Here is a 15,194-nt window from a genome sequence, read left to right as displayed (position 1 = left end):
GGAAACAGAGACATCAAGTCATTTGCACTTTGTACCTGTAAATTACCTAATAAATTATTACACTAGTATGTTTGTGCCTGCAGGTTTTGTGGTAGGTGTACTAAGCTGTGTAAGCTGGCCTGTTGCCTCTTCTAAACTATTTCATTACCCTTTTCAGCCTTTATTACTTAGGGTGATGCTAAAATATAAGTGAATTAACATGTGCCACAATAGAGTGATGTTTAGTATAGAGTCTGAAAATTGTAGAAGACAAAGGTGAGAGAGTGATAAATTAGTTTACTAGGACAAGTATGTAATCAGAGGACAAGAAAAAAAAATTATACCATCTTACATTTTTAGAAGAAAACCAGCCCTTAAGTTTCCAGGATGGTTTTATTAAAGTCTCATGCTGTGTATAAACATACAAGTGATGAGAAAGACATTAACTTGAAACATGCACTTATCTGGCATTCTCTAAAATACCATTATACAAGTTTTCATTTACTTAGAAAAATACCCACTAAAACAATCACAGTTCTTCTTAAAGATTTAAAAAAAATGTATTGGCCAGAACAAAGTCCAAGAGAATAAACAAGATTCGGAATTGTATGTCAAAAAAACTGTACAAGGTTGTACATAAAACTATAGCTTACAAAAGCCTCGGGTATAGTAAGAATACTGAATTAAGATTTCCAAAGTTCTATTTACCAATATCTATTAATAAAATCCTTATGAAATAATTGACTTAGAAAAAGTGAAATGCTCATGATTTCAGAGTGTATAGAAAATACTAAATATCACTTTCTGAAGTAAAGTGTACTCAAAACAGCACAATGCGTAGTCTAAAATCAAGATTTCTGTCATTCATTTAAACTTTGCATATATTGCCATAATGGCCTTAAGCATAAAACTTCTCTTGCATTAATAGCTTTTTTAAAAATTAGATTTCAGATCATTTCATATTTTATTTTTTGTCTTTTGAATTATAGCCAGTTTTAAAATAAATTTTGGGGGTAAATCATGTCATGTTTTTTTTTCCCTTGCCTTACTATCATTTTAATTAAATTACTGCACTAGAATTTAGAAGTTTGGTGCCTTTTCCATATCTTTTAGAAATTAGCCTATTCCATAAGCAATAAAAATAGAATGACAACTAAGAACATTTTAAATTAATTTTCATGTTTCTGTGACTAACTCTTGCTTTGGGGAAATGAATCTTAAAATCAAAGAGTAAATGTGGAAGAAATCAGGTTACTAATTGAATGATCAAGCCAGTTGGCAATTTTAAGGCTTATTCATCAGCATATTAAAAACAGTTTGTATTCCTATTCTTTTCCCCTTTTTTGTGGGAACCAAGAGGCTATGCAACTATTGACATTCTATATTTTAGATGGGACAGTACTTAAGTAATACTTGGAAAATCCTCTTCCAAGCTCTTAGAATGGCTGCAATGTTATTAGTAGTATACTGTTGGATATAATAAAGTTTCAGATTGATAAACAGAAGATATATATATCCATATATATCTTATCTTATATCTCAGAGAGAGAGAGCTAAGTCAGTATTGTTTTAGAATGAGAAGGAAATGATTCACTGACTACACCAAACATCTAAACACATGTGGCCATGAGGCTGCAAATGGGTTTGTCTTGTGAAGATAAACAAAGATAACTCATTTTAAACTCTGCTAACTGATAATACTATTCTTGAAGTGATTAAGTTCAGAATTTTTAACTTATGCTGTATTTTTATCTAATTGAGATGTACACTTACTTGGTTCCTTTTCATGTACAGGACATCCGACTTTCTTCTTTTTAAAGAAAACGGTACTTTCCATTAATAACATTGATTTTTAGGGTAAAGAGAGCTCATGTGTGCATGGCTGAAGGAAGAAGTCCTTTTCTTTCCATGAGGTTTTATTGGTAAAGAATCTGAGCAGATTCTGATTTTTATACTCCCTTCCTAAAATCACCTTCAGTCAAGGAAAGCCAGAGGGGAAACACGGAGACTGAAATAACTCTTCTGTTGACTGGCAGACTTCACTTAAATGTGCCTTTTGGTCTCATGAGTTGGCATGGCTGCTAAGATAAAACAAATGAGATAGAAGCTGTACTCCTGCTTTTGATGACACACAGACTTGGGATGCTGTTAGAGTTATTCTGTGTGGGCTGCAGCCAGAAGTTACACTGTAACTACCATATGCAGGCCAGACACTCATACAGTGCTTCGTGGACTAAATCACGCTGTAAGGTATAAAACTGTACCCAAAGACTTTTCCATTTTAAAAAAAGGTTCTGCTTTTCTAATTCATTGCATTTCCCAATACCAGTTCCTCAGTGTCATGAAGTGGTACCTAAAAGCAAGGTATTGGAAAATAATCACATCATGCCACATCTGGTCTTAATATAAGACATCAGACCACATCTCTAACAACAGTGAGTCCTTCAGAATCAAGGCCTGACTCAGTTTAAAAATCAGATGAAATGTGAACAGAAAGGTTATCTGGTTCTCAAGACCTACTGATTCACTCCTGGCCTCTGCCTTTCTGAGTGTTTTTGTCAGAGGTAATCGCAATAACAGTGCAGGACCTCTTGTGCTTTTTGCTGGAGTCTGCAAAGTTTAAATGTTAGTGACAGAACATAGACTAGCTTTTGAACGTGCTTCCTGTTTTGTTTTGAAAGAATAAAAATTGCTATCAGAGAATGCTTTAAGAAAGATTAGGAAAGAAGTAACTGCAAGATCCTGAAAATGGTTTCCCGTATTGCCAGAAGAATTTCAGTGCTTTTTAGTAAAACACTTGCATATAATACCTTAAATCTCATCACATGTGTGCACCAGGAAAAAATTCCAAACTTTGTGAAGATCCCCATGGGAAATATTGGGGAAACAATACAAATAGAATATAAAAAAACCAAAACACCATTAAGTTTGCATATCTGATGCCAAGATGCTGAGGTAATATTGACTGCTTAAAAAAAAAAAATCCCACCAATCTTTGCCTCTGTTATTGCTGAAAAAGACATTAATACTGATTGAGTTGCCTTACTATATCAAAAGTGGAAGGGAGGATTTCATGAACATTTACTACTGATGAGGCATAATGTTCAAAGCAAGTAAAAGAAAGTAGGTAAATGGAAAAATATAAACTACAGTTACAGTATCATCCTTCTGTCTGGAGTGAGGGAGACAGTCCAACCCCAGTGGGGTTTATTACTGTAGGCTTATTCATGGTTGCCCTTTTGTGAATTTTTTAAAGTTAATTGTTACCACCCACTCAGATTCTACTTCCAAGTGAATCCTTAAAAATAAAATTCACAAGTTCTCAATAAATAGTTGCAGTTCCTCCTGAAGGTGCTGGGTAAAGTGCAGAGAGAAGCACCATAGAAGCCCTCTTGCTGGCTGGTATGGCTTGCCTAAATTCGGATTTGATAGCCCACTTCATTCAGAGTGCTGAGATCAGCCACTTTCTTTTCTGGCAGCGCAGGCCTAAGAGGAGAGGGGAGAAGGGATGGGAGAGAAATATCAGTCAGTATTTTCAGGGGCCTCTGCTCAGTCTTCCTCACCCTCCTGAGACCTGCTGCCAGCCTGAGCTCCCAACTCTACCTCTTGTTCTCAAGTCCACCTTTCTAGGTTTTAGGGAACATTTTAACAGGCTTTCCAGCGTCGAGTGCCAAAAAATTTACAGGCTGCCAAATGAATTTGTTCAACTTCAAGCCTGAATTTGGTCACATTATAACTTCTAAAACACAGTATCTGTAAAATTTGCAAAGGTCTAAAAATATATTACAGCAGAACTAAAAATCTGAGCCAAATTCTCCTTGAAACCTTGGCTTCCTAGTGTTGGTGCCCTGGGGGAAGCCCAGCAACTACCAGACATCACAGGTGACTCAGATTTTCGTGGAGAGATTCTCAGTTGTCTTTGATAGAGGGTTACTATTCCGGGCTTGAATACCTAAAATCAGGGTGAATCTTTTAGAATTCATCTGAAAAAGCATGTCAATGTGGAAAATCATTCAGTGGCAAATCATCTCTCTTCCCTAAATACATTTTCTAAAGTACTTTCCAATATAAAACTACACCTAAGCATTTATGTGAAGTCATGTAAGAAAGTACATCAACCTGGGGGAAAAAATCATTCAGGAGCACGTCATCTGTCTTCATAAAGACGTTTCCTACATACTTCCCAATATAAAACTATGCCTGAGCATTCTCGCAATTTATCTCATAATTTTTCCATTTCTTAATGAGCCTCTTCTCACCTTTGATAACAAGTAACTGAGACTATAAACCAAGTTTAGGATATGCAATATGTCTAGTGAGTTCTACTTCAAAAGTTTCATATTTAGCCATCTTTGTAAAAAGATCAAAGACATTTCTAGGTTACACATGAACCTTGTTTTAAGTGTTAAAAAAGAGACCGAAATGAAAATATAATTGTTTAAAAGTTTCTTGATTTATACCTTCGAACGATTTCCTAACAGCAAATGGTTTTCCCCTGTCACGAATGTGGTCCAACTCATTCAATGTTGACAGAACCAGAAATCAACAGCTAGCTTCTATCAAGGGTGCTGCTTATCAAGGACATTAGGCTCAAATTTGGGCAACAAATTCTACCACCCTACATATTCTTATTCTCTTTCCCCCTCTTTCTCCTTTGACTTTCTGTCTTTTTTTTTTTTAGAGATGTCCCGTCTCTGCCTAGTCATCAACAGTCTGTGATCATCCTCTCTGAAACTCGATTATTGTAAGTGGTCAAGAAACCTCTGACTTGCCACCCAGCACTACTAAAATGACTTGTAATTTTACTTTTCTCCGTGTTGCATGGGACATATTTCTCAGCTTCACCACGTGCCCTGCTTTATTGGTCAGGAACCACGCCTCATTTCTTTGTCTCTTCTCATGGTGCCCGGAACTCACAGATGATGCTGATAAATATGGCTGACTGTGGGTAGAAATCCCAGCACTTCCTGGCGTGTAGACCCCTGCTTGTTGTATCAAAGAGCTCAAGGCTTCTGACCTTCAGGGTGATGGGGACCTCCAGCCCATACATTCCCTGGAGATGAACAGAGCCACTGCCTACAGGCCTGGCAGAGTGGCTCCCAGGGGCCACTGTGAGGACCATTCTTAAGTAGATGGCTAAAAGGAGCACACTTTTGCTTCAGGATTCAAACAAATTTATATTTCTGCCCTAGTACTCAGCCCAGTAATCTGGACAGAACTAGGGTTCTTGCAGACAAGTCAGGTTCAGAGTCCATATGTACCTTATCCATTTTGTCATAAAGCCTGAAATGAAGTCTCTGTTTTGTTTCCTTTCCTGGGTGGTGTCCTCTTTACAAATACCTAATATGGGGCTTTTTGCCTCAAGCAGACTCCCCATCAGTTAGCATCAGCCTAAGGCAAATGTGGTTAGAAAGATAAATCGACTTCCCTCCTCAGTGTGCCCCACTTTAATCAAAAATTCACTTGCAAAAGGATAAGCTTGAAGTACCCGTATGCGTTCCTTGCTTTAGAAAAGGATCAAATGGGGGTCATTTCGTAGAGCAATTAAGATATGATTTCCTCTCTACATTTCCTGGTAGTATAACTATGTAAGCATATATTCCTTATCTAAATATAAATTACATTTGTATTGGATGATTTTCTTAGCTGATGTTTCTAATGATCTGTGTGTGGCCCAGTCTGTTAGTTGCCCCTCAGCATCCACACTGGGCACAGAGCTGCCTGGAATACAAACTACATTTCCCAGCCTCCCTGAAGCCGGGCAGGCGTTGGACTGCGTTGTAGCCAATGAGACTGAAGTGGAAGTGTGCTGTGGTAGTCAGTTACCAGGGCAGCTCTTCAAAAGACGCCTGGCACGTGCCCTTCATCTTTTTCTTTCCCTTTCTCTTCTTTCTTGTGGAAGTGATGGCTGGAGCCTGGCCCTCGAGGTGGCACACTAAAGAGGCAAAGCAGTAAGAAGCTCCCTACCACCTCTGCTGAGCGTCCTGAGAGTCACATTATGGTGCATCGCTTCAACCTAACCTTGCCCATGGCCAAACCTGATCCTAACTGGTACCACTTCCCTCCATTAACTCACTGATACAACGCTAATTCACACTGATGCTAGTAACAGCGGTGGGTGTTGCATCAGCCTGAGGAAGGTTAGTATGAATAAGAACATGTTCCTAGCAAGTTCTCTAGAATTCCACTCGGGAGAAGCGGCCACACCCTAAATGAAGTCTGGAGACTCACTTCTAAGTCAGTCTTCTTTCCTGGAGCCCTGCACACTACGTAGGACCTAAGCCATGGTGGCCCTTTAGATCTCCACTGTCTCTGAAAATTAGGCAATTCCATGTGCCTGACAAGAGAATCCCTTGTTTCCGGGGTCCCTGCAGCACCTACCAATTAGCTCGCCCCAGTTTCTGAACTTTCTTGCACATGCTTTCTTCCTGGCCTGGCCTCCTCCTCAACACCAAGTCACACTTCTCCTTCTGAAACTAAATGTGCTGCCCTTCATATATGAACATAATGCTAGTTAGACAGCTTCCTGCTGTTGTTCAGGTGTAGGAATTGCACCACACTGAGCTACATTCTCTCCCTCAGTCCCGGGACCAGCAGCACCTGCTGGAAAGCCGGTGGCAGGACAGGCGACAGGGTGGGTCCAGGAGAGAACAAACCCTGCCCCTCAGCCCTTATGTGGGCTTTCTTGGGATTGCTGCAGCATCCAGCCAGAGGCCACTGGCCACAGGCGTGCACCTCCTCAGGAGCCATTTTTTGGCCACTCATCTGACGTCCCCCCTTTCGAGCCCCTCAGTGGCGAGGAACAGAATTTTCACCACATTTTTTCAAGTCTGTGTGTTCTTAAAACTTCACCCTGTACCTTTACCTACGTTCTGTTATTGGCACCCTTGAAAACAGATACACTTGCATTTGGGGGTCTTTGGCCTCCTTTTTCTAGACCTTTCCTTGCCACCTCCATCAGTCCCCCCACACCTTCCAGATGCTGAGAAATCACCATTAGACATAGCTTTTATTTATCAGGCACTTACTCTGTGCCAGGCATTCTTCTAAGAGGTTTACGTGGATTCATTCTCACCCTAACCTTATGGGGTTGATACTGTGACTACCTGTCTTACAGAGGAAGAAAAAGAGGGGCTGAAAGTCAGGGGACTTGCTCAAAGCAAAGTCATAGGGTTAGCAAGTGGTGGAGCCAGGGTTCGTCCCCAGAATCTAGAGCGCGTGCCCTTAAGTATGATGCAAACTGCCCCCATCCTCCCATTCCGCACGCAAAACATCCTCCCAAGCATCTGAGGATGACACCACAGCCTCTCCTGCCTCTGCACCTTGGCTATGGAATGCCCTCCCCCATGTCTTCCTGTCATCCCTTCAAGGTCCAACCCACATGGCACTTCTCCCATGAAGTAGTTTCTGACTTCCTTCCCTCACAATGCATTGTTCCTTGCTCTGTATGCTATGGCATTTCCTTTTGTCTATCTGTTAAAGAAGCCTGCAGGCTCCTAAGCCTTGTGCCTGCCTTGGAGACCGAACAACTTGAGAACAGGGATCAAGTAAATTCATCTATGAATCTCCACTGTTGAATATCCTCTACTTCTCAATAAACTTTGGTCAAGTTCTCACTAACATGTAAATGGCTGATAGGGCTTCATTATGTTACCTTTATCATGGGATATTTTTATTCTAACAAAGTCCTAAGCTAGGAATTCAAGTCACCATGAGAACATTCTAAGAATTAACAAGTAGGAAGAATTTTTTTTTTTCTATATAGTAGCAGCTTTACCTTACTTCTGAAAGCCACTTGGGGAACCCACCTACTTGTAAAGCTGAATGTGGTTCTGCACCGACAGCTTGAGGGCTTCCAAAGGAAAGGGAATACGTTGTCTCCTCCCTCTGTATCCCCACCCCTCCCACTTCCCCCCAGCTACCCAGAACCCAGAGGAAAAAAAAAGGCTAATACTGGCAGAAAATGAGTTAAACTGAGATACCCGGTGAACTGCCTGGAAGATGAAACCCTTTTCTTTTACAGCAACACTGGCTGCAATTTCCTGGCCTGGCGAGGGGCAGAAGTGGGTTATCACAGCATGCCACCTGCCTGTAGGGCCCAGCCAGAAATACTGTTCAGTCCTTGCCAGCTCGTCTCCGGGCCAGAGCTGGGTGCACTGTTGTGTGTGGAGAGGCCTCTTCCAAGTGCTCCCCCAGCTATAATTAGGATATTGCAAGGGGATTTATTTTTAAGAAACACAGGCACCAGGATGATGATTCAGCTGGGTCTGCACTTGCCCAGAACCTCTCATCAGATCCAGAGTTATTATTTTAGACTGAACAATACATTTCTCCAAACCCCTCCCCAGTCCAAACAAGGAAAAAATAATCAAAGGATTTCCTTTTGAAAGGCTCTCAGGCCGCCTTTTGTTTTAAGGGAAGCAGAGTTGGGGACTTTAAGTTTCCTTTGACACACTTTGTGGAAGGAAGGAGGGGGCTCTTCTCTCTGCACACAAATGGATAATCCCAGCCTCAGCTGTCGTCATGTAAATGTATCCTGGGTGAACTAGGGTGACTGCTTGATGGCCTGGTCCCAAGTCTCCCCTTAACCCCAACCTCGGCCTGCATCCCAGGAGTCAGCTGTGGCAGAGGCTGTTCAGAGGGGGAGGTAGGTTGGGGAGGATGGGGTGGTGGTTCCATAGAGACGGTATTCTGTGGGAAATACTACTAGTGTTCGCCGCTGCTACCTAAACCTTGACAGTTCAGGGAGAGTGAACCATCTCCTACGTGTGCCAGGCAGCACATCGAGTCTTTCACACACCCTGAGGCAGCCTCAGTGGCCAGGAAGAGCGCAGCTGGACTGGATGTTGGTATCAGTGAAGCCACAAGAAGCCTCAGAACCAGAAAGTGATGGCAGCGTGCTGGGGACTGAAGTGAGGATGACATCACATCCTGGGGCTGAAGAAGGTGGTGTGTGTCTGTGTGAGACTGGGTTTAAGACAAGAAGCAGTAAGTGGAAGGACAGCCTGTAGGGTGCCCTCTAAATCCCCCAGTCCCTTTTCTGCACCTCTGACTAAGGGCCGTGTCACCCCCCTCTCTCTGCTCAGCTGTTGTTGGGCAGGATGTGTCATGGGCCTGAGTGGCAGCCAGGAGAGCAGGGCTCCTGAAACTTGCTTGCTATTTACTCATTCACAAGAATTTATCAAGCAACACTTTGTGTCAAGTACCTTGTAGGTTTTGGGGTTACCAAGACAGATAGTTTCTGATCTCAGTGGAGCTCAAGTCCATTCCCTTTCTTCCAATGGAAATTTACCTCTTGCTTCTCCCCTCTGAGTATGAGATACTTCAGGGACATAGCCCATCTATGTCCAGTTCAGGGCTACCTGATGGGGACGCACAGGCCACCAGTCAGTCGATTCATGCTTCTTGCTCCTGTTTCCCCTGAGGTCACAACTCCTGCGGGGGGAGTGCACATGCCCATGTGTTCAGATGTATCACCCTCACACACAAACACACTCTCACAAGGACTCGGGATTCTAGAAAGGGACATAAGGTGCAACTCTAACATTAACCTCTCAGTCCTCAGTGCTAAGGGTATGGAATAGATTAAATCAGGGGTGGTGTTGGCCCAGCATTTACAAGTTTAAGTGGAGACCCCAGGCCCTCCTGTCTTGTCTAGTCTGGCAGGAAGTAGGTCACACCAGGCCCCCATTTAGGATTTATGGCCTATTTGGGTAGGCCTCAGCTGGAGGAAGGCTGGGATGGGGGAGCAGTTCCTTCCCACCTGTCACCCTCATTCAAAGCTAGTCCTGCTCCTCACTCACATTCCTTACTTCCCAGGACTGCAGGCACCACTGCTGGCAGCTGACAGGCAGACAGCTGAAGTTACTGTGTAATCAGATCTCAGCCAAGATTTGGCTCTGAAGAGATCCCCAGCCCTTTGCCCTTTCTTTCAAGCCCTCCGCAGGCAGGAGGCTCTGGCCAGAGACCAAGAGCCACAGGCCACTGTTTGAGATTCCAGGGCACATCTTCCTGGCTCTGATCTCACCTCTCCTTTCTGTGACGGAGAACCCCTTGAGGAACCCCAACCCCATCTGGACTATCTACAACAGTCAGCTCTGGAGGCTCCTGGCTCACTGCCTGTGGCGGTCTTTCCTGAAAAGGCCCATCACTCTGTCCTGGTTTCTTCAAGCATTCCTGGGGGCCCTGGACCATATGAAATCCCATGGAGAACTAAGCTGGGCAGTCCTCTGAGTTGGAAGCTACCTTCTCTGGGCTTCTGGAAAGAAACTCCACATCATCTTAGAGGTTTTACTTCTCTCTCCACAGCCTTTCTAGCTGTCTCTCTCTTTTTTTTTTCCCCTCTCCACCTTCCATGCTAAGGAATTTTCTCCTTTCCACTCTTGGGAATATTTTTCCTTTAGGATCTAAAGAGAATGACTTCTTGGGCCCCATTCAAAATATCTTCAATGTGATTAGACCATGGAACCAAATTGATTCTCTATGACTTCATTATGACTTCATTTAGAAACGACTTGGGGCCTCACTCAACCAGATGCCTGGAGGCATCTGCATGATCCTTCATGACAGAATGGAGCAGGAATTCCATTGTCTAGCTTGTGGCCCAGCAGTGAAAGGTGGGGCTTAGTAACCTCAGTGACCCTGCGGGTCTCCAGCAGGGCGAGCAAAGCCCACTAGAGCCATGAACCATCATAGAGACAGATGACGAAGAAGGGAAAGCAAAGAGGGAGGAAAAGAATCATGAATAGCAAAGAGCAGAGGAGGGACAGAGGGAAAAAGGAGCTGGACAGGGGAGAGAAGACAAAGATGTTCTCATCGGTCCTCAGGGACTCTTGCCCCAATTTAGAAGAATGTTCCACGTGTTCACTGCAATTGGCATGAGCTGTTTTCATGCTCACACAGGCAGCCGAGCCAGGAAACCACTGTCTGCTCACCCCTGCTCTCCCAGGTTCAGGTCCCAGGCAGCAGCCAAGAGCCGTGCACCACCAGAGATGGACAGGACCCCAGGGGGCATGCATGGTTCTCAGCGGGGACACTCTTGGCATTTTAGGCAGACCATTCTTTATGGGGGAGGATAGTCCTGAGTTTTGCAGGACATTTACCGTCCCTGGTCCCCGGCCCTAATGGGAGCGCCTGCTATCACTGTGATAAGCAAAAACTTCCCCTCCTAGGCATTTCTAACCCTTCTCCCTCAGACGGCATCCTGGTCCCTGCTGAGAACCATGGTGAATGCCCCTCAGTGAGGAGCTGCAAGGAGACTGAGGCCCAGAGTTGTGAAGGAGTTGGTTTCAGTTCACGGAAGGCCTTTTAAACATGGATCTCAAACTCTATCTCCTTGCTTCTTTAAGAACCACAGGAAACACCTTGCCTATTCTGTTTGGAAAGTGCTTTAAACACTCCTAGAGAAGCAGAGTGAGAAAAAGGACCCGTGGGCGGAGGGATGGGGGAGCCCCTGTTTCCCCCTTGAAACTCTGCCTCAGCTGATGCTAGTGCAGTCATTGCTACTTGCCTTCCACTCAGCTGACTCTTTTGTCAACCCAATGACACCGATCCTCCTTTCCAGAAGGATTATTCAGACAAGTGCAAAAATGGAGAGGAATGCAGGGCTGGAAGTAGCTCCAGCTGCAGGGAGGAGGTGGATGGGGATATAAAGCCACTAAAATAAAGCCACTAAAATAAAGCCACTAAAATTATCCACGCACAGACACAGGCTGGGCCCTCACAGCTGGTGGGCCTCTTGCCTGTTATGGTAATTTTCCACCCTTTGGGCCACTCCCAAGCCTCATTATGGCACCCAACACATTTAGAAGTGACTTGATGGCCTTATGTAATGCTGAAATAATAACATAATGATAGAGTCACTAACTCCTTCCTAGACCTGACCATTCTACAGTAAGTAGGATGCCCAGAGCTTGGTGGAGTTATTGGGTCATAACCAAATTGGTCACTTTCTCGTTTCTTCGCCAAAAGCAAGATTACCTGGAGAAAAGCCTGCTTGCTGAAGGCCATAGGCAGAAGCTGAAAAGCTGCTTTTCTCCAGAAACACCTGCAGGAACCAGGTGTCCTGGGTTCTAGCCTGTAGCAATGGCGGAAGCTGGGATCTGGAGCAGGAGGGAGGGGTTTGTGCTCCAGTTCTTCTTGGGGGCCCCACCGCTAGCAGCCCTTCCTTTTCCTCTCATCTCCTGCATCTCTTTTCTCTTCCTACATGGTAGCCCCTGTAATCCCTTGCCCAGCCCTGGACTCAAAAGTCAGGATTTAGGACGAACTGGGGAGAGACTCTTCCCTCCTTGTAACACCTCAATCCATTTTGAAACTTCAGCCAAGATATTTGCCCTCTAGATTCCCCTCCTAACCTCCCAATACGGGGAAAAGAGAAAACTGGTAGCAACAGCTTCCACCACCAAGACTAACCATGGTCCTACTGGATTTGCTCATATCAAATTGTCCACAGGAACCCACAAGCCACCTGGGCTCCCTCAATGGTCAAACGCTCCCAAGGCCACCTGACCGTTGTGAAAAAAAAGAGCCCCAAATTCTGACCCATTGGAAAGAGTTCCTGAAGGAAGACTCCTGGGAATCAGTGCTCTGCCCAGGAGAAAGGGCTGTGGGGACGGGGCATGGGTCTGGGGGATTCAGGGGCTGGTTGCAGCCACTTTTCACCATTTTTAAAAAGTGTATGTTTTCCTGAACCATGAGCCATCACCTCTGTGCTCCCGGGGACTGCCTTGCTGGGGCTGGGATGGACTCCGGGGCATGGAGGGAGGAGCGTGATGGAATTGAATCCCCACCTTCCTGCAGGTCTTCCTCCCTGACCCCTCTGGTGACTACTGCCCTCTCCCTAGTCTTCCTCCCCATTCCCAGGCCCACTCCCATGCTTTAGGTGGGCAGGAGGGGAGAGGGCGAGTGGGCCCGACACTAGAAAGTGGCTTTGCACTCAACTGTCTAACAGCTGTCGTCTGCAGGCGCGGCCTGGTCACTTGCCTTGGCTGCATGACAAAGTAGCCAGAGATTAGGCTATGGGCATGGCCTGGGGATGACTGAGAACCAGGAGTCTCTATCTGGCCCCCAAGAGAATGACAGTTGGGCTCCTCCCAGAGTGACTTCAGTGGGGCCCAACCATGGGGGCCAGGCCAGGGTCACACCCTGTAACTTCACCTCAGCAACCACATTATCTCAAGGCCCAGGCAGGACTGTGCAGGGCTGAGCCCCTAAATCACACTCGATGGCGTCATCTGCCCCTCTCAGCAGACTCAATACCTTCATCTTGACGTTCTGTTATTTTTTAAGGTCAACCCCCAAATCAGTTCTCCCATTCTGACTGATCAAACGGTGGATCTCCAAGTGTGGTCCCCGGACCAGCAGCATCAGCATCCCGAGAAGTTGTTAGCACAGCACGTTCTTAGGCCCCACCCAGATCTGCGGAATCAGAAGCACTGGGGGAGGACCCGCCAATCTGTTGTAACAAGCCCTCTGGTGATTCTATGCTTGCTCAAGTTGGGGGACAGGCTTATAGGAGCCTTCTATCTCTCCTCAGCTGGGCCCTCGTGCTGCGTGAAGCCCTTTCATCACCCGGTACTGATAACCCGCCCTGTCTTCCTCACTGCCATTGATGACTCAGCCTCCTTCACCAGTAGGATAAAAGCCATGGAACATACAGTCCATCAACTTCTACCTCCTCATCCACCTTAAACCCTCCCTGATTTCCCCTCTTCCTTGGCTCCCACCCTCTTAACAGCTGTCTTCTGCAGGCAGGGGCATGCCCCTTCACACTCCTGATCCACTCTCTCTCTCTCTGACTATTCCTTCCCCATCTCCTGTTCTGGTTCTTCTTCCTCTGGCCTACTCAGGGCCTTGACATCACTTCTTTTTCTCTTCTCTCTTCTTTCTTTCCTCACAAACTTATCCAGCTATCATTTGAACTGTCACTTCTAGGTAGATGGCACTAACATCATTATCTCTATTCCCCAACTTGCTCAAACTCCTGGTCTGCATTTTCAGCAGCTTCTAGGACACTCCCCCGGATGCCTAGGAAGCACCTCAAATTCCACAACCCAAACTCCAAGCTCACCTTCTTCCTCCACTCTTCTCAAACCACCACTACCACCACCACCACTTAGCTTGTCACCCTGACTTCTGTCTCCACAACCAGGCTCTACAATCTTATTGGCTTTACTCTCCCTGGGCAATCATCGTAACTTTTTCTGGTTAAAAACTTAACATGCCTTGGACTGCCAAGTTCCTGTGGATTCCAGCAAAATGGATCCAACAGGAATCACCTTAAAAGCCAACAGCTGCCATTCTGTGCAGAAATCCATCCGGTAGAATGCTTAGGGTTTCGTGTGCTCTGGACTCCAGTCTAGAAGGCAGACAGGACTTTACGGACTGTTCAGTGTTTGCTGAAGACTGGGAGTGCCTCAGGAAGAACTCAGCCCTCCATGGGCAGAAAGGATAATAAATCAGACTACAGGGCCCCCCGCCCCTGCTTCATGAACAACCAGATTCCTATTTCTGGGTCACTCACTCTATGCTAAATGACCCTCTGGGGAGGGCTTACATGTTCATAGTCCTCTGAGACAACTGCTACTTTGTTGAGTGAATGGATGTCTGAATCAGAGAGGAGAGCTGGGGTTAGGGTCAGGGTCAAGAGTCAAAAGCAGCGGTCAGCATCATGGGCAGGATTAGGGTCAGAGGCCATGTGTGAAAGGTTTGAAGCAGTCCTGCTCCCTAAAAGGACAAACCTATGCTGAAACCATCCTGATCTCCAGTTTCTCTTGCTGCAGGAGCCCCCAGCCCTCCCCCGTCATCTTCCTCCCCTTTCAAACCCTGGACTCCAGTCATTTTAGCCAAGGCCTTCCTGGCTGTAGATGCTGAACCCTGGGGTCAGCAGTGGGGAGTGGAACGGAGTCAAACAAGGAACCTTCCTTGGACCTGACAATACTTCGTCCCCTCCCGTTCTTCCAAAAACAGAACCAATACTCCCTTCCCCTGCCACCTTCCCGGGGTCAGGGGACCTGGGTTCTAGCCCCAGGACCATCACTGACCAGCTGTAGAAGACTTAGCACCAGATAACAAATCTTTTGTGGGTCCTGGTTTCTTCATCTGAAAAGGAAAACTGTAAAACTCTCCCTGTTTACTCTACAGGGATTGATGTGATAATAAGAATACACTGTGTAAAAGCAGTTCACCATTAACAAATCACTCTCACTGCATTTTCT

At 45.4% G+C, this 15,194-nt stretch overlaps 1 protein-coding gene across 5 annotated transcripts in view; it reads right to left on the bottom strand.

Moving 5' to 3' along the window:
- Positions 1–353: 353 nt before the first annotated feature.
- The window catches only part of VASH2 (vasohibin 2), a 37,901-nt gene continuing 23,060 nt past the window's right edge, over positions 354–15,194 (bottom strand). For 3 of the 5 annotated variants that reach the window (XM_058539832.1, XM_058539833.1, XM_058539835.1), the window contains one exon: positions 8,694–9,414. In XM_058539832.1, coding sequence (XP_058395815.1) covers positions 9,321–9,414 — 94 coding nt within the window. In that variant the 3' untranslated portion in view covers positions 8,694–9,320. Of the gene's footprint in view, positions 3,466–8,693; positions 9,415–15,194 lie in introns of those variants that run through there. The other 2 variants (XM_058539836.1, XM_058539834.1) reach the window with 1 other exon arrangement.

The sequence above is a fragment of the Diceros bicornis genome, chromosome 4 (assembly GCF_020826845.1).
Source record: "Diceros bicornis minor isolate mBicDic1 chromosome 4, mDicBic1.mat.cur, whole genome shotgun sequence".
Lineage (NCBI taxonomy): Eukaryota > Metazoa > Chordata > Mammalia > Perissodactyla > Rhinocerotidae > Diceros > Diceros bicornis.
This window is presented reverse-complemented; position numbering and strand designations above follow the sequence as displayed.